The 25,957-nt window shown below is 39.5% G+C and overlaps 1 protein-coding gene across 1 annotated transcript in view; it reads right to left on the reverse strand.

The window, feature by feature from the left end:
* The window catches only part of LOC133766252 (histone deacetylase 2-like), a 43,133-nt gene extending 19,200 nt beyond the window's left edge, over positions 1–23,933 (reverse strand). The window contains exon 1 of the mRNA XM_062199967.1: positions 23,864–23,933. Within this exon, the coding sequence (XP_062055951.1) occupies positions 23,864–23,933 (70 nt within the window). The remainder of the gene's footprint in view (positions 1–23,863) is intronic.
* Positions 23,934–25,957: the final 2,024 nt, after the last annotated feature.

Consider the following 25,957-nt stretch of genomic DNA (forward strand, 5'->3'; position numbering starts at 1 on the left):
CGGGCTTCCCACGCAGATGCAGGTGCCCAAGGACCTGGGCCATCCTCCACTGCTTTCCCAGGCCACAGCAGAGAGATGGATCAAAAATGGAGCAGCCAGGTCTCAAACCGGCACCTTATATGGGATGCCAGTGCTTCAGGCCAGGGCATTAACCTGCTGTGCCACAATGCCGACCCCATAGTCAATTTTTTAAAAAAAATATTTATTTATTTATTTATTTGAAGGGCAGAATTCACTCCTCAATTGGCCACAATGGCCAGAACTGGGCAATCTGGAGCTAGGAGCTTCTTCTGGGCCTCCCACATGAGTGTAGGGGCCCAAACACTTGGGCCATCCTCCACCGCCTTCCCAGGCCATCAGCAGGGAGAATGATTTGAAGTGGAGCAGTAGGAACTTGAACCATCCCCCATATGGAATGCTGGTATCACACACGGTGGCTTTACCCATCTCACTACAATGCTGGCCACACCTTGAAACTTTAGACTGAGATCTCTGTATTGGTTCTTCTGAACTTCAGTACTGGTAACCCTGACCTACACCTTCCAGAGCTGCTGCTGCTGCTTTTTTTTTTTTTAATTAATTAATTTATTTATATGAAAGGCAGAGTTACAGAGACATAGAGGCAGAGAGATAGAGAGAGAGGTCTTTCATCTGCTGGTTTACTCCCCATATGGCTGCAATGGCCAGAGCTGTGCTGATCTGAAGCCCGGAACCAGGAGCTTCTTCTGGGTCCTCCATGTGGGTGCAGGGGCCCAAGGACTTGGGCCATCTTCTACTGCTTTCCCAGGACACAGCAGAGAGCTGGATCAGAAGTGGAGGAGATGGGACTCGAACCGGCGTCCATATGGGATGCTGGCACTAGAGGTAGCAGCTTTACAAATTATGCCACAGCACTGGCCCTAACCTCTAGAGCTTCTAAATGTGGTTTGAACCTCTAGTTCCTCCCCTAAATCTGTAATACATGATATACAAAGAATAGATTCTGCTTCCCTGTCAGAACTGCAGGCAAACAAGAGATACTACATTTTATATTCTTAAAACTGCAGATGTTTTTCCAGTATTTTGAGCCCTAAATACGGTAGCTGTTTTTCCATGTTTATTTCTGTTATACTAAACACTATTTGTATCATTTCTGTTAAACTGTGTCCTCAAGGTGTTTGGATCTTGAAGAATCAAAATAAAAATAAGAAAGTATTCTTATTTTCCTTCTGACCTTAAAGTTTTCAAAATTTACAAACAGCCAATTGAAAAGGGACAACTTATTTCAAAAGGAGAAGAAAATATTTTTGTCATTCAAGTTAGTGATATGAAATGTTTACTTTCTGAGCTCAAAGAGGATTGCAATCGACAGATATACACATGACCCTCAGTACCGTGAGTTTATTCTATCTGCCACCTGCAAATGAGTTAACTACATCAACTTACCGCTGCCCTTTAAAGGTGTGTTTTGCAGAGGGGATGTTAAGGACTATATCCCAGAATCCCTTAGCAAATATAGTTTTGGTATGAGTTGGTCAACATGAAGCCTATGTGTAAGATTTTTGAAGGTGAAGGAGTCTTTACTGCCTTGAGGTAGTTGTAGCCAGACATATGGCTGGAGATATTTCAGAGCAGCATCCTGGTGAGCTCACCAAAAACATGCTTCATGATTGCATGTCAAGAGTGTTGGTGTCAGTTTCCAAAGACTCTTAAGAAATGCAATAGGCTACTGGTGAATACACACCCTCAACAGCTTCAGAGCTTTAGACTGTGATCTCAATATGCCATCTCCATCTCTGCTTCCCTAGAATTCCTAACATTTGTATAAATTCTCAGTTCATACCTTTTTTATTTAATAAATGTGAATCTACAAAGCGCAACTTTTGTATTGTTGTGGCTTTCCCTCCCAACCTCCCTCCCTCCCGCAATCCTCCCCTCTCCCATCCCACCCTTCATCAAGTTTCATTTTCAATTACCTTCATATACAGAAGATCAACTTAATATATACTAAACAAGGATTTCAACAGGCTGCCCTCACACAAACCGCACAAGGTATAGGGTATTGTTTGACTAGTAGTGTTGTTTTTAAGTTTCATAGTAAAACACATTAAGGACAGAGATCCTACGTGGGGAGCCTGTACCCAGTGACTCCCATTGTAGATTTAACAATTGGCACTCTTATTTATGGCGTCAGCAATCACCCGAGGCTCTTGCCATGAGCTGTCCAGGCTATGGAAGCCCCTTGAGTTCACCAACTCTGAACTTGTTTAGTCAAGGCCGTATCACAGTGGAGGTTCCTTCCTCCCTTTGGAGAAAGGCGCCTCCCTCCTTGATGGCCTGTTCCTTCCGCTTGGGTCTTGTTCACCAGGATCTTTCATTTCGTTTGTTTTTGCCACCGTGTCACGGCTTTCCATGCCTGTGAGACTCTCACTGGCCTTTTAGCCAGATCCGAATGCCCCAAGGGTTGATTCTGAGGCCAGAGTGCTGTTTTGGGCGTTTGCCATCTATGAGTCTGCTGTGTGTCCTGCTTCCCCTGCAGGATCATTCTCTCCCTTTTAATTCTATCCTTCATTATTTGCTTACACTGGTCTTGTTTGTAAAATCTCTTCGACACCCTATCTTTTTTGATCGGTTGTGTACTTATACTTGTCACTTTACCAAGTGCGCTGACAGTGGTACATGTCTCCTTGATAAGATTGAGTTGAAATCCCCTGGCACATTTCTAGCTCCACCACTGGAGGTAAGTCTGAGTGAGCCTGTGCCGAGTTATATATCTCCTCCTTCTCTTATTCCCACTCCTATATTTAACAGAGTTCACTTTTCTGTTAATTTTTAAATGCCTAAGAATGATTGTGTATTGATTACAGAGTTCAACCAGTGGTATTAAGTAGAACAAACCGAGCAACAACAACAACAACAAAATACTGTCACTCCTCAAATAGAGTGGCATCTCTTTTCCTGACACTGGCTTAATACAATAAGTAAATGAATGAATGAATGAATGTCAAGAACATATCTTACAGCATTATTCTTGATTATTCATTACAATATGAAACTAATTAAGACACAGATATTTTTTATTGTTGTTGCTGACCACATAATTCTAAGTTATGTTTCCCATTGTCTCCTGTAATCTTTGAAGCCATTTGAGTAATTATGGCCATTGGATCTATTGTAAACAGAAATGATGGGTCAAGACATCCAAGAATCTCTTGTACTATCTCTACATTCTATTACCCACCATAGGGGTCTTATGTTGTGATGGTACAATCCTACGAGAGCAGAGCTTCCATAAGTCTGTTTTATGAAAGCTAAGCAGAGAGGAGCTACCTTGTCTACATATGCTAAATTTATAAATGCTTATTGTGTCAAAGCTACTCAGTGGCTAGTGAAATTTGTTTCTAAAGATGATTTTAGCCCAACCTGATGATTTTGGAGGCATAAGACCTATATTTCAAAGACTTCATAGAAGCTATTCTCTACCTTTTAAAACTAAAACTGTACTTTTTATATAAAATGTACTGTAGGGGCTGGCACTGTGGCACAGTAAGTTAATCCTCCACTTGCAGAACTGGCATCCCATATGGGTGCTGGTTCGAGTCCCAGCTGCTCCTCTTCTGATCCAGCTCTCTGCTAAGGCCTGGAAAAGCGGTAGAAGATGGCCTAAGTGCTTGGGCCCCTGCACCCGTGTGGGAGACCTGGAAGAAGCTCCTGGATCCTGGCTTTGGATTGGCACAGCTCCAGCCATTGCAGCCATCTGGGGAGTGAACCAATGGATGGAAGACCTTTCTCTCTGTCTCTCCCTCTCACTGTCTGTAACTCTACCTCTCAAATAAATAAAATCTTAAAAAAGTTTAAAAAAATGTACTGTATTATTAAAAGAATTCTGTTAGTCTGATATAAAATTCACACAAATATATATACATTTAAGAGTAAAAATAAATCAGAAATAATATGTGTGGATATATAGACATATGTATATACTGTATATATATTTATATATATATGCATATGTAATATGTTCAATTTTTTAAGAACTATTTTATTTATTTATTTCAAAGTCAGAGTTATAAAGAGAGAGCTAGAGACAGAGTTTCTAACCTCTGGTTCACTCACCAGATGGTTTCAACAGCCAGGACTGGGCCTGGCTGAAACCAGAGTTTCATCTGGGTTTCCCATGTGGGTGACAGGAACCCAAACACTTGGGCCATCTTCCACTGCTTTTTCATAGGCCATTAACAGGAAGCTGGATCAGAAGCAGAATGGCTGGAACATGAACCAGCATCCATGTGGGATGCTGGTGTCACAGGCAGTGGCTTTATCACCTACGTCAAAACTCTGGCCCCCCATATGCACAATTTTTAATACAAAACTACTAAGTGGTAAGTGGATGGAGGACACAAAAAGAAATCATGCAGTGAAAACATACACTTCAAAGTGCTACTTTTAATGGTAATATGCAAACTGAAATATACTATCACTTTAAAGTTATGAAATTATCATTTAAATTATTCATTTGAAAAGTAGACTCCCTCAGTAGGCTGGATTCTAGAGAATCTTTTCATATTGTAGGAATGGCAATATTAACACATGTTTTTAGAATGAAATTTTATTTAAAACGGAAGATGACAGAGAAATGGCCATAATCTTTGCCTTAATAACTGTATTCTAAAGATTGGTTGAAAAGTGGAAAAAATCTATTTATATGAACAAGTTGGCTCCAATATTTTACACAGTCATGTAAAATGAAAATTCCAACAGCTGTGTTAAAATAATTATGGTTTGCTAACAGTACATAGTTTTACATAGCTACAAAAAGATAACATAAGGAACTGGCACTGTGGTGTAGTGGGTAAAGCTGCCACCTACAGTGCTAGCATCCCATATGAGCACCGGTTTGGGTCTTGGCTGCTCCACTTCCAATCCACCTCTCTGCCATGGCCTGGGAAAACAGTGAAAGATGGCCCATGCCCTTGGGCCTCTGCACCCACGTGGGAGACCCAGAAGAAGCTCCTGGCTCCTGGCTTCTAACTGGCCCAGCTTGGGCCATTGCAGCCATTTGGGGAGTAAACCAGTAGATGGAAAACCTTTCTCTCTGTCTTTCCCTCCCTTTGTCTGTAGCTCTACCTCTCAAATAAATAAATAAAAATATATTTAAAAAAGAAGGTTGTGGGGCTGGCGCTGTGGCACACTGGGTTAACGCCCTGGCCTGAAGCGCCGGCATCCCATATGGGTGCCAGTTTGAGTCCTGGCTGCTCCATTTCCCATCCAGCTCTCTGCTATGGCCTGGGGAAGCAGTAGAAGATGGCCCAAGTCCTTGGGCTCCTGCACCCACGTGGGAGACATGGAAGAAGCTCCTGGTTCCTGGCTTTGGATCAGCGCAGCTCTAGCCATTGTGGCCAACTGGGGAGTGAACCATTGGATGGAAGACTTCTCTCACTTTCTCTGCCTCTCTTCTTTCTGTGTAACTCTTTCAGATTAATAAACAAATCTTTAGAAAAATACATGAAAGATTGTTTTGAAAAAATTCTATATTATTTTAAAAAAGGTTGTTTTTTTTAAAACTTTTATTTAAAAAATATAAATTTCCAAAGTGCAGTTTATGGATTATAATGGCTTTTTCCCCCCCATAACTTCCCTCCCACCTGTACCCCTCCCATATCCCGCTCCCTCTCCCCTTCCATTCACATCAAGATTCATGTTCAGTTATCTTTATATACAGAAGATCGATTTAGTATATATTAAGTAAAGATTTCATCAGTTTGCACCCACATAGAACATAAAGTGTAAAATACTGTTTCAGTATGAGTTATAGCATTACTTCACGTTGGACAACACATTAAGGACAGAGATCCTACATGAGGAGTAAGTACACAGTGACTCCTGTTGTTGACTTAACAATTTGACACTCTTGTTTATGGCGTCAGTAATCTCCCTAGGCTCTAGTCATGAGTTGCCAAGGCTATGGAAGCCTTTTGAGTTCACTGACTTCGATCTTATTTCAACAAGGTCATAGTCAAAGTGGAAGTTCTCTCCTCCTTTCAGAGAAAGGTACCTCCTTCTTTGATGGCCCGTTCTTTCTACTGGGATCTCACTCATTCAAGATTGATGTGCAAATAGATCTATTTGCTATAATGTAGGATGGGGCCTCTGTAAGTAAGGAGGGGAATTTCTCTTTTTTTGGGAGGTCAATAGTATTTTAAAAAATTATTTGTTTGTTTGTTTGAGAGACAGAGTGACAGAGATGAAGAGAAACTGGTTTACTTCCCAATGTTCAGCTGGGGCTTAACGCAAGAGCTGCGAACTCTATCCAGGTCTGCTGTGTGGGTGGCAAGGTTTACTTTAGATACCACTGCTGCCTCCCAGGATCTGTACTAACAGGAACATGGAGTCAGGTGCTGGACCTGGGTATCAAACCCAGGTACTTCAATAAGGGAATCAGGTATATTAAATGGCATCTTAACACTAGCCCAAAGACCTGCCCCAGTCAACAGTTTTACATACCAATCCAACTCTGTCAAACAATAATGAATGACCAAAGGAGAGCCTCATGTCACCTTCTCACCATCATTCATTAATAGCCTGCACTCAACTCTATTGCCAGCTTGTTGAAATGGTTATTCTTTTTAGGTTCTACTCTTGACAAAACAGTCACACTGATTAAATAAGATGAACCACCCATTAAAACCCTCTAAATGGCCTGCTAAAATTTAAAGAAAGAACTATCCAAATTCTATACACATGGTCTACTATGACCATACACCTTGGTTTGCCTGAATCAGACTCAGTTTTATCCTGCTGCTGTGGATTAGCTGTCAATAAGATTCCCTCACTCAAAAATGTTCCAGCTTGTATGATAAGGAGAAGAACAGAGTTGTCAGATAAAACACGAAATACCAAATATTTCATAAGACATACTTCTAAAATTACTTGTGTTGTTTATCTGAAATACAATTTTAACAGGGTGTCTTTTTATTTGCTTTATATGGCAACCCTATCGACTCTACACGAATAGCCTTAAGAGTTATGCCCTTGCATATCACTCTATTGCCGTTCCCCCTACACCCTCCTACTCCAGCCCCACTGTCCTTCACTTGCCCTGAATATAACCAGAAGAGTGGCAGAACAGAGAGTAAATTTGCAGAGGTGGCTAACTGCTGCAGTGCACATGGAGCAAACACATGGCAGAAAGCAAGAATTTAGTTATGGGCTGTTTTTATATAGCCTAAGAAAGTTAAGGGCCATGAGCAGGAATGGAGCTAAGTTACCAACTCTGTGGGCCTTCCTCTCTGTGGTTGGTTAGTTGGTAAAGAATGCAGAAGGTGGAGTGGAGAAAAATACAGGGACCCAGCTGGCCTAAGAGCACAGGGACTTTGTCCTTGCTCCATCATGGAACATTTCCACTCGTTCCCTTCTTTGTGTCCTCACACTACTCTTTGATCTCACCGGATCATTCCTCTTCTCATCATTCACCCAGCATCGGAGCAACCAGGTCTCACCGGATTCCAGCTCAGAAAGACAGTTTCTGATGACTCCAGTAAAAGAAACCCTACATGTTCCCATCTTCTGTCACTATCTAAAATAATATTTTTTGCATGGTTGTCTTTCTCTTCCAATCCAGATGCTCTGTAAGATCAGAGAATCTTACCTTCCTTATTCACTGGTGAGGTAGTGTTTTCATACTCAAACATGCATAGAACACAGCTGATACTCAACAAATTTTAAGTATGAAGTGGGTGAACACCTGGATATCAAAATACAAAGTCTTGAGTTTCTGGGCACAGGAATATACACATAAAGTTTTTCTAGATAAAAGGGGTCACACTTGTTTAGAAAGACCTTGGACTTGGATCTGAGCTATTTCCAAATGTGCAATAATAGTGCATATGGTAATGGTTTCATAAAGTGTGTTAATCAAGAAACCACAAAAAAATCATTTCATCTAGGAGGTTTCTTCACCACTATTGAGTACTGATTATATTTACATAGAAATTGACTTATTACTATGCAGCTGACAAACACTGATGAAGGGAGAGCCTGCAAAAGCATATTTGTCAGAGATTCTCCAATCCCAAACACTGACAGGAAATAATAATTTTAAAGATTACCACAATAAAATGACATTTGTGTGTCATAATACTTCCTTTCCCTGCAGCAGAAGCAAAGATTAATAAAGTTAATAAAAAACAGTTATTATATTTTTAAAAATTAAAATGTGTAGGAATGCTTGATGATAGATCTTATGATAGTAAAAGTCTAAAATGACTGCTTGGGGCTCTCAAAATCCACTTAGGGTATTAAGCTGCTATAAAGGGCTTAAAGAGATTATAAGAACATATTCTTATATTCTATATACTTTATATAAGTAAAGTATATATAGGACTTATATAAAGTATATATAAGAATATATAAGTATACATAACATATACTTTATATATAAGAACATGTTCTTATATAGAATAATATAAGAATAATGAAATTATTCTAGTTTGGTTTGTTCAAGAATCATCCATTATATGGGTGGATGTGTATGAAATCACTCTCTGTGTTTGTCAATAAATTTAGTGATTTACCTATTTATCAAATTCTGTTTTCTATGAATTCCTACAAAATGTATAGAATACATATTTAAGTATTCAAGCATGTTTTCAGTCTAATTTGTCTTCTCCCATGTACTTATTTTAAAATGAGTCACCTTTTCACTGATGTTGCAGATAATTTTAAAGGATATAAACAGCCTCAAGTGAAACTGGCTCTCATGTAGTCAATCTGAGCTTTCATTCAGTTGAGACTAGTGTTAAGATGGCTATTTACCTGTGCCAAGTACTCAAAGGGGGTTTCTGTGCCCTATGTCACATGCAAGGGTCAGATCCTTTGGTTAGGGTTTAATCTGACACAGAAGGTCAGGTTAGCCCTGCCTAGATTTCAGTAGGATTTATTTTATAACAATCTATTATTCTAGAGAGCATTTTATGTTAAGCAGCTATTCTAATTTCTGTAAGTCAAAACTTAAGTGTTATCTGATAAGAGTTTAAGATGTAAGCAAGACCAACATAGTGAACATAGTGATTACTTTTTCCTTTTGATTTACTTTCTCGTTTATGCATTTGGAATAGTTAAAATGATAAATATAATAATTTTTTAAATATAAATAATTAGCTTATGATTATAATAAAGATCTCCACAAGCTCTGACTTCAGTTATGTTAAAAACTACACTGACAAAAGGTCCAAAATAATATACTGGAGATTAATTAGAAATTGTTCAGAAGCAAGCAGGGGAGAATATGCTGCAATTTAACATATTATTATTCTATTTCAATTTCTACTCTGGGATAATCACTCGCTAATTTAAAAAGACCTTTACACTGAGTAAGGGCACACACCACCTAAGGATCTGAGGTGACTTCCATTTGATTATGGAAAACAGAAGAGATTTTTGTTTACTTCACTCCCTCCTCACAGTGAACCTCTAGCTGACATTGGCCAGGACAGAGATTATATCTCATTCATTTTTATTCTCAAGTTGCTCAATAATGTAGTTAAATTCAATACAAGGATAATTATTTCCTCATCACGGGTAGAAGAAACAACAACCATCATTTATCTTTACTATTTTTAACCTGGCCTTGGATTAGGATATAAGATGCAGGGTATTAGACAAAAATGGAGAAATATCAGATAGGAGCCTTGGAATTTTATAAAAAATCCATGGTCTTCTTTAGCCATTCTCTCTGGGACACACCCACCCTGCCCTTCCCTGCTATTCCTTAATGCCCTCAGCTTCACATGAATCTGTTAGATTTTCTTGATTTTTTTTTTTTAATTTGAGAGATGAGCTGAGCCAAAGGATCAGAAATTCTGCCCTTTGTCTTGGCACTATGGTTTTGGTTTATTTATTGTTTTGATGTTTTTCTATGCTGGTTGTATTTATATTAAACCCCTGGTTAGTATTAAATACATGTATATAGATGTATATGTGTGTGTGTGTGTGTGTGTATATATATATATATATATATATATATTTGATAGTAAGGTATTAGAGTAAGCATTTAGTCTAGTAGTTAAGAAACTCACGTTCCACAATATTGTGCTTGGGTTTGACTCCTTCCTCTTGCTCCTACCTCCAGCTTCCTGCTAATAAAGATTCTGAGAGGCAACAGAGGTGGCTCAAGTAAGGTTCCTGCCACCCATGTGGGAGACCTGGATTGAATTCTTGGCTCCTGGCTTTAGCCTGGGCCAGCCTTGCTTGTTTTGGGCCACCACTCATTTTTCTTTTATTTATTTATTTGAAAGTTACAGAGAGCAGTAGAGACAGAGAGGTCTTCCATCCGCTTGTTCACTCCCCAGATGGCCGCAATGGCCAGAGCTGTGCCGATTTGAAGCCAGGATCCAGGAGCTTCTATTGGGTCTCCCACATGGGTGCAGGGGCCCAAGGACTTGGGCCATCTTCTACTGCTTTCCCAGGCCATAGCAGAGAGCTGGATCAGAAGAGGAGCAGCCGGGACTAGAACCGGTGCCCATATGGGATGCTGATGCCTCAGGCCAGGCCTGTAACCCACTGCACCACAGCACCAGCCCCTGGGCCATCACTCATAATCTCTTTTTCTGCTTGTCAAATAAACAAAATCTTTTAAAAATTGATTTTACAATGTACAAAAATCAACAGCCTTTGTATACACAGACAATGCCGTGGCTGAGGAAGAACTTCTAAGTTCAATCCCATTCTCAATAGCTACAAAAACAATCAAATACCTTGGAATAAACTTAACCAAGGACGTTAAAGAACTCTACGATGAAAATTATAAAATTGTAAGAAAGAAATAGAAGAGGATACCAAAAAATGGAAAAATCTTCCATGCTCATGGATCGGTAGAATCAATATCATCAAAATGTCCATTCTCCTGAAAGCAATTTATAGATTCAATGCAATACCAATCAAAATACCAAAGACGTTCTTCTCAGATCTGGAAAAAATGATGCTGAAATTCATATGGAGACACAGGAGACCTCGAATAGCTAAAGCAATCTTGTACAACAAAAACAAAGCTGGAGGCATCACAATACCAGATTTCAGGACATACTACAGGGCAGTAGTTATCAAAACAGCATCATACTGGTACAGAAACAGGTGGATAGACCAATGGAACAGAATAGAAACACCAGAAATCAATCCAAACATCTACAGCCAACTCTTATTTGATCAAGGATCCAAAACCAATCCCTGGAATAAGGACAGTCTATTCAATAAATGGTGCTGGGAAAACTGGATTTCCAAGTGCAGAATCATGAAGCAATATCCCTACCTTTCACCTTACACAAAAATTCACTCAACATGGATTAAAAACTTAAATCTACAACCAGACACCATCAAATTATTAGAGAACATTGGAGAAACCCTGCAAGATATAGGCACAGGTAAAGACTTCTTGGAAAATACCCCAGGAGCACAGGCAGTCAAAGCCAAAATTAACTATTGGGATTGCATCAAACTGAGAAGTTTCTGTGTTGCAAAAGAAACAGTCAGGAAAGTGAATAGGAAACCGACAGAATGGGAAAAAATATTTGCAAACTACACAACAGATAAAGGGTTGATAACCAGAATCTACAAAGAAATCAAGAAACTCCACAACATCAAAACAAACAATGCACTTAAGAGATGGGCCGAAGACCTCAACAGACATTTTTCAAAAGAGAGAATCCAAATGGCCAACAGACACATGAAAAAATGTTCAAGATCACTAGCCATCAGGGAAATGCAAATCAAAACCACAATGAGGTTTCACCTCACCCCAGTGAGAATGGCTCACATTCAGAAATCTACCAACAATAGATGCTGGAGAGGATGTGGGGAAAAAGGGACACTAACCCACTGTTGGTGGGAATGCAAACTGGTTAAGCCACTATGGAAGTCAGTCTGGAGATTCCTCAGAAACCTGAATATAACCCTACCATTCAACCCAGCCATCCCACTCCTTGGAATTTACCCAAAGGAAATTAAATTGGCAAACACAAAAAAGCCATCTGCACCTTACTGTTTATTGCAGCTCAATTCACAATAGCTAAGACCTGGAACCAACCCAAATGCCCATCAACAATAGACTGGATAAAGAAATTATGGGACATGTACTCTATAGAATACTATATAGCAGTCAAAAACAATGAAGCCCAGTCATTTGCAACAAGATGGAGCAATCTGGAAAACATCATGCTGAGTGAATTAAGCCAGTCCCAAAGAGACAAATATCATTTGTTTTCCCTGATCGGTGACAATTAACTGAGCACCAAAGGGAAACCTGTGGAAGTGAAATGGACACTATGAGAAATAGTGACTTGATCAGCTCTTGTGCTGACTGTTGATGTACAATGTAATGCCTTATTCATTTTAGTATTTTTTTTGTGAATTCTGTAATTAACACACAATTATTCTTAGGTGTTTAAATCTTAACTGAAAAGTGATCCTGGTTAAATATAAGAATGAGAAAAAGAAAGGGAGGAGATGTACAATTTGGGACATGCTCAATCGGACTTGCCCCAAATAATGGAGTTAGAAAAGTGCCAGTGGATTCCAATACAATCCCATCAAGGTGGCATGTACCAATGCCATCTCACTAGGCCAGGTGATCAATTTCAGTTCACAATTGATCACACTGATAGATCTAAGAGTCAAAGGGATCACACAAACAAGACTAATGTCTGCTAATACTGATAAAACCAAAAAAGGGAGAGAAGGATCCAACATGGGAAGGGGGAGACACAGCAGACTCATAGAATGGCAGATGTCCTAAATAGCACTCTGGCCTCAGAATCAGCCCTTAAGGCATTTGGATATGGCTGAAGAGCCTATGAGAGTATTTTAGGCATGGAAAGCCAAGACACTCTGGAAAAAAAAAAAAAGACGACGACGACCTAAATGAAGGATCTCAGTGAGTGTGATCCCAGTGGAAAGAACGGGGCCATCAAGGTAGGAGGTACCTTTCTCTGAAGGGAGGAGAGAACTTCCACTCTGACTATGATCCTGTCGGAATAAGATCAAAGTCGGAGAACCCTAAAGGCTTCCATAGCCTCGGCAACTCCTGACTAGAGCCTAGGGAGATTACTGACGTCATAAACAAGAGTGTCAAATTGTTAAATCAACATCAAGAGTCACTGTGTACTTACACCCCATGTGGGATCTGTCCTTAATGAGTTGTCCAAGGTGAAGTGATGATATAGCTAGTACTGAAACAGTATTTTTACACTTTGTGGTTATGTGTGGGTGCAAACTGATGAAATCTTTACTTAGTATATACTGAAGCAATCTTCTGTATATAAAGATAATTGAAAATGAAAAAAAAAACAACCTTGGTTTTAAATTGGAAGTTACATAGAAAAGTAATCAATCTTTTTTAAAAAATCAGGTAGGATCTCTGTCATTAATGTGCTGTACACTGTTATTTAATGCTATAACTAGTACTCCAACAGTATTTTTTCACTTTGTGTTGCTATGTGAGGGCAAACTGTTGAAATCTTTATATATACTAAACTGATTTTCTGTATATAAAGAGAACTGAAAATGAATCTTGATGTGAATGGAAGGGGAGAGCGAGTGGGAAAGGGGAGGGTTGCGGGTGGGAGGGAAGTTATGGGGGAAGCCTTTGTAATCCATAAGCTATACTTTGAAAATTTATATTCATTAAATAAAAAAATAAAAAAATAAAAAAATAAAAAAATAAAAATTGATTTTAAAGATTAGTTTATTTTCGTACCAAAATTTTTTGAAATTCATACAGATTGTTTTCATGATATGGATTTTCCATGAATTCATACCAATATACCAAATTTTTATTCAACATCACAAGAATAATTCCAGTCTTCTCTCTTCATGTTTTGTTTCCTTTTCAGACAGTGAGAAGCTAGGCTCTCATAATACAATATATTCACTCTTTAGTGAGTCTCATTCAATATAACTTCCCATTTTCATCTCATTCCTTCCCTTCCTTGCACTTCTCTACTCAGTTGGGCTCTGACTCTCCTTCTTGGGCCTCCCTCTTGTGTAGAAGCCCTTTTCCCTCAGCTTGGCGTCTAATATCCCATGTTAATCCACTCCTCTTGAGCTCTCTCCCCACACAGGGACAATCCCCACTTCTGCAAGGGCTCTGAAACTGGACTGTCCCTCTTAAAGGACAGCTCTTGAGCTCTGGGTCCCCATACCTTCCCACACTGAACTGGGTGAACTTGTCACCCTCCTTGGTCGCCAACACCCTACACTAGGCTACTCCTCAATGTAATGCTTACCATGTTCTGTCTCTACTAATTTCTTGCTCAAGATTGTTTGGGAAGAGCAGCTAATGGAAAGGGAAGAAAAGAGAAGAATTATTAGATTAGTTTTGAAGAATTAAAAAAAATAAAAAGTTCTCTTATAATCAAGGAAAAAAAAACAAAGAAGTGCAACTAATGAAAATTCAGACAGTTGCAAAGAGCTCATTGTCTCCAGTGTACCCCTATTTCCACTTGCTTGCATGTACAAATGCATGTAAAGAAGCTTTTTTTCCCTTTGAACCTAATGGGATTATAATAACTGTTCTGCTACCTTTTTCCACCAAATATATCTTGGAGGCATTTATATGGCATCCCAACACATTTCTTAAATAAATAAGAAAGCATTTTTGTTTCAATTGTAAGTGGATAATAGTCTTCTATTTATGAACATTTAGGCTATTTCTGATTTTTTTCTTCCTATAGTAAATGCTACAATGTATGTCCATGCAGAGATATCTTAGTTTTTCACATATAAAAATCAATTTAGAGAGCAGCAAGATGGTGAAATAGGAAGGGAGCACACTGGTAGTCTGGGAAGAGACAGTTTAATAAAAGTGGAGATACTGCAGGTTCAAGGAAGAGTAGGGGAAGAAACAGCAAAGGAAATTCTTCCAGAACTAGTGATTCACAGAGGACCTGTGTGGAGAACGTGGGAGTCCACGGTTCAGGACACCAGCGGCAAAATCAACACACCAGCGCTGGAACGCGAGGTGAGCCAAACCTCAATAGCCTGAGACACCAGTGGGAAAGCAGAAGGAGGAGACTAGAGGGAACAAGGCTTGAAACCCTGTGGGGAAAAGTTCACCAGCCTAGCTAGTAGAGAGAGGAAATAAAAGTGACCGATAAGGACACGAGTTTTTCTATCTCCACTCACCTATCAAAGGCGAGCAAGACAAAGAGCAGGTGCCATTTTGGACATACGTCATAAGCAGGGTGACCTCAGGTCTGCACCCACCCTCAGCCAAGCAGAAAAACCTGACTTGGGGGGGTGAGATAACAGGAGATTAGGACCTAGTGAATGTGTGGTGCTAATGAACTGAGACTGAAAAAACAGACCGTGGGGGAGAGAACTCATGGAATTCACATGAGTACTCTCCAGAGACACTACAATTTGGTAACCTTTGCAACCCAGTGGGAGACTGCAGGAGAATTGGAGCCCACACTGAGGGCAGCACAGATTCCCTGTGTGGTCCTTGGGAAAGAGCTTCTGATCTCTGGCTCCTGTGGGTATATCATTCGCCTGCTAACTACCTCCAATTCCATTCAGCTGTGTGGAATTATTTCCCTTTAGAATCAAAAAAGAAAGAAAAAAAGCAGAGAGATTTACCACACCTAACCTGGGAGTGTCACCTTTGGCACACCCTTAACCCTGAGGAACCAAACAGAACTCTCAGGCCACACCCATCTCAAGCCTCTAAGGATCCATCAAAAGCAGACAGTCCACTTAATACAGTCATAGTATAACAAGAAAAAACACCACAGCGAGGGAAGAAGAATCCAAGGAATATCTCTACAATGCCAAGCAACAAACACAAAAACTGAGGAAACAAGAACAAGGAAGACATTATGACACCCCCAAATGAACAAGACACCCCAAGCCAAGATTATGAAAATGGTGAGATGGAAGAAATGCAAGATATGGATTTCAAAAAATTTATGATAACAACAATTAATAGTTTTCGAAAACAAATGCTTGAGCTACGGAATTTCTTACTGGATAGAAAATCTCCTTTGAGAAAATGAAATCTTAAGGAGGAATCAAAATGAAACACAGAAACTAGTAGAACAGGAAAGTGTGATAGTGAAGAGAAATCAAAATGAAATGAAGAACAATAGATCAAATGACAAACACATTAGAGAGCCTTAAAAACAGAATGGGCGAAGCAGAAGAGAGAATATCAGACTTAGAAGACAGAGCACAGGGAAGTATACAGTCAAACCAAAGAAAAGAAGAGGAAATTAGAAATCTAAAAAATATTGTTGGGAATCTACAGGATACTATTAAAAAACCCAACATTCGGGTTCTAGGAGTTCCTGAAGGCATGGAGAGAGAGAAAGGATTAGAAGGCCTTTTGTGAGATACTTGCAGAGAACTTCCCGGGTCTGGAGAAGGACAGAGACATCCTAGTACAGGAAGCTCATAGAACCACTAGTAAACATGACCAAAAGAGATCCTCAGCACGACATGTTGTAATCAAACTCACCACAGTGAAACATAAAGAAAAGATTCTAAAATGTGTAAGAGAGAAATGTCAGATTACTCTCAGAGGATCTCCAATTAGACTCACAGCAGACTTCTCATCAGAAACCCTACAAGCTAGAAGGGAATGGCGAGACATAGCCCAGAGAGAAAAACTGCCAGCCCAGAATATTATATCCTGCAAAGCTCTCATTTGTGAATGAAGGTGAAATAAAGACCTTTCATAGCAAACAGAAGTTGAAACAATTTGTCACCACTCTTCCAGCCCTGCAAAAGATGCTTAAAGATGTGTTACACACAGAATCACAGAAACATGGTCATCAATATGAAAGAATGCAAAGGAAGGAAATCTCACAGCAAAAGATCACAGAAAGCTCAAAGTATAATTAGAAAATATCTTTGGCAAATGGCAGGGCAAAGTTACTACTTATCAATAGTCACATTGAACGCTAATGGCCTGAACTGTCCAGTTAAAAGACATAGATTGGCTGATTGGGTTAAGGAACAAAACCCATCTATTTGCTGCTTACAGGAAACACATCTTTCCAACAAAGATGCATACAGACTGAAAGTGAAAGGCTGGAAAAAGATATACCATGCCAATAGAAATGAAAAAAGCTCAGGCTAAAATTTGTGTTATCTTATTCAAAACGTTATCCTAATTTGGAGATTTTTAACAGTTTATTTCAAAATGTAAATCAAGGACATTGGCAGATGGAAAATGTTACAAGTATACTAATCTATTTCTCTTTGACATAGAATTAAAATCTGATTCTCTGTTAAAGCAATGTGTTAAAGTAATCTATTATTCTCTTGATGTCTGTTAAATTCTAATTGTTCAAAAACAGCTGAATTTTTATTAAGAGCTATGGGTTATTTAAATATGTGCTTATTTTCAAAGATTTGAATAATCGCCTTGTAACATTGATCAAATTTGGTCTATATTATGTCATAATTTTAAGGAATCTTATTTCAACCTGATATTTTGGATTTTGAGCCTTCTTGGCATTCTTGACAGGCATTCAAAAAAATCAAAGTTTCAATCTGGACTCTAAAATTTCCAGTAAATCTTGGACTTTGGTTTTTCCAGTTTGGGCCCAACTGAAAAAATCGAAGAACCTATGTCTCTCATCTTATAGAGACACCAACTAATCAGGCTATTTGGATTATATTAGAAGTACTGTCAAGATGTGACATGGTACTAGATTTTAAGTTTCTATAATGGAAAATGCTATTAATACAAATGTTTGAGAATTAAAAAGTTTAATGATCTTGTTTTACTAGACATGATAGTTATCTTAATGAGAAAGCCCCAGAGGCCTCCTAAAGGGTTAAATACTTGTAAAATCCTACAGGTGCTTTCAAAAATTCTGTGAAGTAAGTGCCTCTTGTTGGTTGATGAGTTTATAATTTTAAACATGGCAACTTAAAGTCTTTTGTCATCCACAGTTATATATGATTTGCTGCTCATAAAACTAAAGCGTTGTTGGTTCTGTGTTTAGCTGTCCTCCTATAGGTTCCTATGGACTTTTTCCAGCCACTTCTATTGTATTCAGTACTTTTGGATGGCTCTGTAAACAGATGAAGCCAATAATGTATTAACAGTACCAACTGAGAGAAAATATGGTTAACTGAGGTTACTAAAAACAAAAAGCAATTTAAATCAATTGGCAATTTACAAAAAGAGTTAAAGATTTTAAAAGCTATTATTAAAATTGCTATATTGGTCTATTATATTATGTTATATGTATGTACATATTGTATGTCCACATGGGAAAATTTTATTAAGAATTTTATTTTAATTGGCTTATAGATAAGATTGTCCATAAATTTAAGCTGCTAAAATTAATCAAAGATACATTTTAATTCGTGTGACCTGAATCTCTGTATCATATGTTTTATACTTGTTGGTAGAAAGAAACTAAAAACATCTTATATGTTTCTGCTTAAGTTTACTGGTTAAACAAACTGCACCATGTTAGATATTTAAGAGGTGTTTCCAAATACATGATTCTTAAAATTTATAGAAGGCATTGGACCTTCTGGTAAATGTTTTCTTAAGTTGTTATCTAATGGTTGAAACGGTTTGCTAAGTATTCATGTGATATTGCTATTGTCAGCAAGCGATCTAGGACTTGCTCCCTCATTTCTCTATTCTAAGCCAAATTTGTTCTTTCATTTCTCTATTCTCTTCAAGGTAGGAAACTAATTCTATTATGAAGGAATCTGTAGGATGCACAATTTAATCTTTAGACCTTATAAAAGAGATGGCTAACATTTTTCTGTAATAGCATAGCCAAAATAAGAGCTTAAATTATAATTTCATAGCTAGATTTACTTCGCCATCAGCAAAGTAAACAGTAAGTAGAAAAAACCTCCCTTTCAGACCAAAGGGAAAGAAAGTTTTAAAGTGAGAATATAATTTTCCTCATGGGCATTGTCTACCTTAGAAAAACTACTACAGAACATGCCTGTGACTATAGACTTGTAGTTCAGGCCACCGAAGATTAGAGATGGGACACGGGCACTCCCTTGACTTGCATCCTCTGGTCTGCTTTAACACAAACCAGGAGGAAAAGAAAGCTAGGCATCAGAAGCAATGGGTGGCAGGCCTATTAATGGCTGATCTGTACAGTGATCTGCCCTCAAGGAGACCCAACAGGCCAGTCCACTGCAGTGGCTTTCAATGTGGTAAGCCTGGGCTTCAGCTTGAGTTTGATTCCTAGCACTGACTCTTACTCAAGCTTCCTACCAATGCAGACCTTGAAAGGCAGCATGATGGTTCAAGTCAATGAACTTCTGCCACATACATGGGAGATTTGGGTTGAGTTCCTGTCTCCTGGCTTTGCTCTGGTCTAGCCCCATCTTTTGTAGGCATTTGGAGTGTGAACCAGCAGATAGGGGCAGAGTCTCTTGATCTCACTCTCATTCTTTTTTTCTCTATCTTCTCTCTCAAATAAATTAAAAAAAAAAAACAATTTTAAGAGCACAATCAGATCATTTTGTCTAAATATGTGATGGTACCTAAATCCTTTCTTTCAACTTAACAGCATATCCTGAGTCTAGGCAGGGCCCACACAGGAGTAAATACCAGAGAAAAACTGCACCCTATAGTAGCTGATATCTGTCTTAATATCATTTGCAATTCTACACGGGACCACATTCCTTACTTTCTCATAGGCATTTAAATTCCGCTGTGAGCCGGCGCCGCGGCTCAGTAGGCTAATCCTCCGCCTTGCGGCGCCGGCACACCGGGTTCTAGTCCCGGTCGGGGCACCGATCCTGTCCCGCTTGCCCCTCTTCCAGGCCAGCTCTCTGCTGTGGCCAGGGAGTGCAGTGGAGGATGGCCCAAGTGCTTGGGCCCTGCACCCCATGGGAGACCAGGAGAAGCACCTGGCTCCTGCCATCAGATCAGCACGGTGCGCCGGCCGCAGCGCGCTACCGCGGCGGCCATTGGAGGGTGAACCAACGGCAAAAGGAAGACCTTTCTCTCTGTCTCTCTCTCACTGTCCACTCTGCCTGTCAAAAATAAAAAATAAAAATAAAAAAAAAATAAATTCCACTGTGAGCAGATTACTCACTGACGCAAGAAGGGTTCTGGAGCTAAAATCAAGTTAAACTTTTTTTTATAAGATTTATTTATTTATTTGAAAGTCAGAGTGACACAGAGAGAGGCAGAGAAAGATAGAGAGAGAGAGAGAGTGAGAGAGTGAGAGAGAGAGAGAGGTCTTCCACCCGATGGTTCACTCCCCAGTTGGCCGAAACGGCTGAAGCTGCGCCAAGGGAGGAGCTTCTTCCGGGTCTCCCATGTAGATGCAGGGGCCCAAGGAGTTGGGCCATCTTCTACTGCTTTCCCAGGCCACAGCAGAGAGCTGAATAGGAAGAGGAGCAGCTGGGACTCGAATCGGCGCCCATATAGGATGCCAGTGCTTCAGGTCAGGGCATTAACCTGCTGCACCACAGCGCCAGCTCAAGTTAAACTTTTTGCTGGGTTTCTATTTGTCTTTCAGCACTAAATAAATCACTTTGTTTTAAACTCATAATCTTTATCATTCTCATATACATCACATTTAGTGAAAGACAAGATCAATACATAGGATGATCGATAACGACAAAACTGAAAACAGTGTCTTAAAGATGAAGCCACCCAGGGAAGTGGACAGGGCAATAAAGCAAGCAAGGTACAGGGGTTTAAAAGGGCAAATTACCTTAGCAGAACTGAGAGAAAAAGAGATTTCAAACAAAAATTAGTGGAGATTGTCTTTGTGGTACAACAGTGCACCTGCTGCTTACAATGCCAGCATCCCATATTAGAGGGCTGGTTTCAGCCCTAGCTGCTCTGCTTTCCCATCCAGTTCTCTGCTCAAGTTCCTGGAAAAACAGCAGATAATAGCCCAAGTGTTTAGGCCCCTGTCATCCATGTGGGAAACCTGGACAAAGTTCCTGGCTCCTGGCTTCCACCTGCTCAAACTTCAGCTATTGTGACCATTTGAGGAGTGAACCACCAGATAGAAGAGCTCTCTCTCCCTCTTTCCAATTGTGCCTTCCAAATACATAATTATTTTTAAAAGATAAATTAGGTGGGGCTGGCACTCTGGCGTAGATGGTTAAGCCACCACCTGCAGTGCCAGCATCCCATATGGGCAATGGTTCAAATCCCAGCTGTTCTATATCTAACCTGCTCCCTGCCTATGCATCTGGGAAGGCAGCAGAAGATGACCCAGGTCCTTGGACCCCTGAAGCCATGTGGGGGACCCAAAAGAAGCTCCTGGCTCCTGGCTTCAACCTGGCCTGTGTGCCGGCCATTGTGGCCATTTGGGGAGTAAACCAAAAGATGGAAGTTTTCTTTCTTTCTCCTTCTATTTATATATATATATATATCTGCCTTTCAAATAAGTAAGTTTTTTTTAAAAAAAAAAAAAAGATAAATCATGGGGCTGGTGCTGTGGCATAGTGGGTAAGGAGGCCGCCTGCAGTGCCGGCATTCCATATAGGTGCTGGTTCGGGTCCCGGCTGCTCCACTTCCGATCCCGTTCTCTGCTATGGCCTGGGAAATCAGTAGAGGATGGCCCAAGTCCTTGGGCCTCTGTACCTGTGTGCGAGACACAGAGGAGGCTCCTGGCTTTGGATCGGCACAGCAATGGCTGTTGAGGCCATCTGGGGACTAAACCAATGGATGGAAAACCTATTTCTCTCTCTTTCTCTTTCTCTCTGTCTCTGCCTCTCCTTCTCTCTCTGTATAACTCTGAATTCCAAATAAACAAATAAATCTTTTAAAAAAAGAAATTAGTGGCTGGGTTGGTACATGCATTTTATAGATAAGATTTAGAATAAGAAAATATTGTCCATCTCAGGGGAAAAGGAAAAAGCAAAACCATTAACTCATTTTCTTCCACTACCTTAAATATTTCAACAAGGCTTCAAGTTATTTACTACTAAATTTTCAATTAAGCATTATATTTGGATTGCATTAATTAACCATTGTTTTAAATTATTACTCATCATATACATGTCCCAACTAAACACAATGGAAAAATATTGTTAGAATAAAACGCAAGACAAATTCTTGTGAGGAAGAACCCTATTACAATGAAACTATTTAACCAATTAAACTAGATTTATATGGTCCTTGACTTGAAAAAGGAGATTTGGGGGCCAGTGCTGTGGTGTAGCAGGTTAAGCCGCTGACTGTAGTACCGACATCTATAAGGGCACCAGTTCAAAAGTCCCGGGTGCTACACTTCTGATCCAGCTCCCTGCTAATGCACCAAGGAAAACAGTGGAGGATGACCCAAGTCCACAGGCACCTGCACTCATGTAGGAGATTTGGACAAAGCTCTTGGCTCTTGGCTTCAGCCTGGCCCAGGCCCAGCTGTTGCAGCCATTTGGGGAGTGAACCACCAGATGGAAGAGCTCTCTTTCTCTCTCTGTCCCTCTGTAACTTTGCCTTTAAAATAAATAAATAAATAGACATGACAATTTTTTAAAGTCTTTGATACACATCTGAAGATCTTTAATACACATTCTTTCTGTATCATATCCACAGGATTAGTAACCTGGTGGAATTTGTAAGTAAATTTTTTACAATCCTAAAATTCCTAAGGATCCTAAAAAATTTTAAATCCTAAAATACGAAGATTCTCAAGAATTTTTTTTCAGATTTATTTTATTTATTTGAAAGGCAGGTGACAGAGAGAGAAAGAGACAGACACAGAAAGAGAGAGAGAGAGAGAGAGAGAGAGAGAGAGAGAGAGACAAAGATCTTCTATCCACTGGTTCATTCCCAAATGGCTACAAGAGCCGGGGCTGGGCCAGGCTGAAGCAGGAGCCTGGAACTCTGTGCATATCTTCCACATGGGTGGCAAGGGCCCAAAGACTTGGACCATCTTCCACTGATTTCCCAGGTGCATTAGCAGGGAGCTGCATAAAAAGTGGAACAGCACTTTGAAATGAGATGCCAGCATCACAGATTTAACATGCTATGCTACAACACCGGTTCTTTCTGATGATGCTTTAGGTGATAACAGTCCCAAAAGAAAACACTACTCCTTGTGTTTTCCTGCCTATCATACTTATAAATGTTCCTTTACTAAATCAACTTTGCATGATCCAGAGTGCCATCTATTGTTTGCTGGAGAATTTGCTCATATGGAGAGTGAATGTGGAATGGTCTTGCAGGGAATTTAGCTATGAAGGGATACACAGCATTAGGCATAAGCAGAGAAAGGGACAGGGTAAAGCCATCTTTTTATCCTTTCAATCTGTTAGAACATGTATGTATCATACCACATCAGAGTATCAATAATAAAGCCTCATTTAAAAAAATTATTGCAATATCTGGCTCTAACTTTGCTTGTTGGGGTTACTTTCTATAACCACTATGGTCTCACAAGATTCAGGAGAATGGGATAAACCTTGATCTTTAGTCTCTGCTACAAGAACAGTTGTTCCTTTTCCAGAGCATTGCGGACCTTTTGGAAATAGGAATCATTTTATCTTATCTTAGCCTAGAGGAACTTTGCTGAGACTCCTAAGGCCTCAGAAACCATCCCACATCTACTTGCACCTCCTGGGATACAATGTGCCTTGCGCCACCACCACACACAGACTCCAAGGCCTTCTTCTTCCCAGTAGATGGAATTACTTCTTTTCATCTCTGGCCCACATATCCAAATCAATTTTCAATAGATTCCAGACGGATTATGAGAATATGTAGTATTTTCTTATAGTCTATCTTCTGGTCTTCCTCAAAATTCAATTCTAACCATACGTCTTTTAAAATCATTCTTCTGCTACTTATTTTCTACTGATTTTAAGATAAAACACAAACATGAACTAGAAGACCCTTCACAATCCTTTCTCCAGCTTAACTTTCCTATTTTACCTTTGGTCACTTGGTGTCCTTCCCCACCAATAATCTGTCTATATTCCAACTTCATGGAGCTACTGATCATCTCTGAACACCCAAGTAACAGAAGAAACTAATATTCTTGAGCAATTATTAAGTGTCATCTACTAACCCCAGGAGTTGCCGTTTGTCTTATTTAAGCCACACAACTGATAAGGATATTGATGCTCAAGCACATTAAGGAACTCACCAATAAGAGCCAATGAGTCATTGACAAGGGGCCAAACTGGCTGCTACTACTCAAAATCTCCCAACTTCAATGCTCTTTCTCACTTTCTCCACCTGGTAGAAACTTCTGATGCCTTAAAGCAAAGCCTGGATTTTCATCTCCTCTGAACTCTTCCATGGCTAAAGATGGATGTTCCCTTCTTTCATTCACAGCACTTTTAACATTCCCATCACAGCTCTTATCCTATGACCTTCTTGTTATCTGCATTTGTGTTTGTCTAGAATCACTAGCTACATGGGTTTTTTGAGAACCAGGACTAAAGGTATACTATTCATCTTTGATATTACGCTCCTGCACAGAACCTAGTGTAAGATCCTCTACTATCTGATAAGGAAACAAATTAATCTGTAAACTATAGACTGTCCCATTGCCACCTTTTCAAGATTTATTTATTTATTTGAAATGCAGGGTTACAAAGAGGGAGAGGAAAAAGAAAGTCTTCCATCAGATGGTTCACTCCTCAAATGGCTGCAATGGTCAGGGCTGGGCCAGGCCAAAGTCTGGAGCTGGGAGCTTCATCAGGGTCTCCCGTGTGGGTGCAGGGGTACAAGTATCTGGGCCATCCTCCACTGTTTTCCCAGGTGCATTAGCGGGAAGCCAGATCAGAAGTAGAGAAGCTGCAACAGGAACTGGCACTCATATACAATGCTGGCACTGAAGGCCACTGCTTAACCTGCTGTGCCACAGCATCAGCACCACCTATCACCATCTATGAATACACCTGGAATGAAAAATAATTTATGTTTTGCCTGGTAAGAAAGTTTCTAACCATATACTATCCAAGCATGCCAAATAATGGGATATGCCACTTGTACATGATACTGGCAATAAAAAATTTGCTACAAAGCCAAAGATTAGAACTATTAAACAGAGTGAAAAAGAAACATAATTCCTCATGGCTCTCCATGAGATACAAACTTAATTTTACAAAATTAACTCAAATCACAGAATTCCTTGAATGAAGGCAAAAAAGGGTATAGCAGCAATGAATTATTTTTATCTAAGGAAAGGAAGATAAGCATGACAGACTTGTGAAAACAAAAGACTGAAAGAAAACACAATCATTTAAGATCAAAGGTGACTTCATGAAGACTTTAAAGCTCCAAGAGGAATTCTTTCAATGATTTCTAGAGGTTATACAATATCTTAATGGTGATCAATAACGATAAAAATCAGCAGAAACGAACACAGAGTTTAAAATGGTTTTCAACTGAAACATGGATCAATGGAACAGAAGAGAAAGCCCAGAAATTAATCCACATACATACAGCCAACTGCTTTTTGACAAACGTGCTCACACCATACAGTGGACTAAGGAGAATCTCTTCAACAAATGATGTTGGCAAAACTAGGTGTATATATGTAGAAGAATGAAATTACATCCATACCTCTCACCATACACAAAAATCAACTTAAAGTGGAGCAAAGACCTAAATTTAAGGCCTGATATTATGAAGTTGTTGAAATAAAATGTAGAGGAAACACTCCAAGACTTCAGTGTAGGGGATGACTTCTTGGACAAGACCCTTGAAGCACAGGCAGCAAGATCAAAACTAAATAAATGGTACTATATCAAACTCAGAAGCTTTGTACAGCAAAGGAAACGATCAACGGAGTGAAGAGAGGACCAACAGAATGGGAAAAAATATTTGCAAACAACCTGACAAAAGATTAATATCCCGAATATATCAGCATCTTAAAAAACTGAACAACAAATAAAACACAACCAATCCAGTTGAGAAATGGGAAAAGGATTTCAATAGATAGTTTTCAAAATAAATACAAATGACCAACAAATACATGAAAAAACGCTCAACATCACTAGCCCTCAGGGAAATGCA

Source organism: Lepus europaeus, chromosome 9 (assembly GCF_033115175.1).
Source record: "Lepus europaeus isolate LE1 chromosome 9, mLepTim1.pri, whole genome shotgun sequence".
NCBI classification, from domain to species: Eukaryota; Metazoa; Chordata; class Mammalia; order Lagomorpha; family Leporidae; genus Lepus; species Lepus europaeus.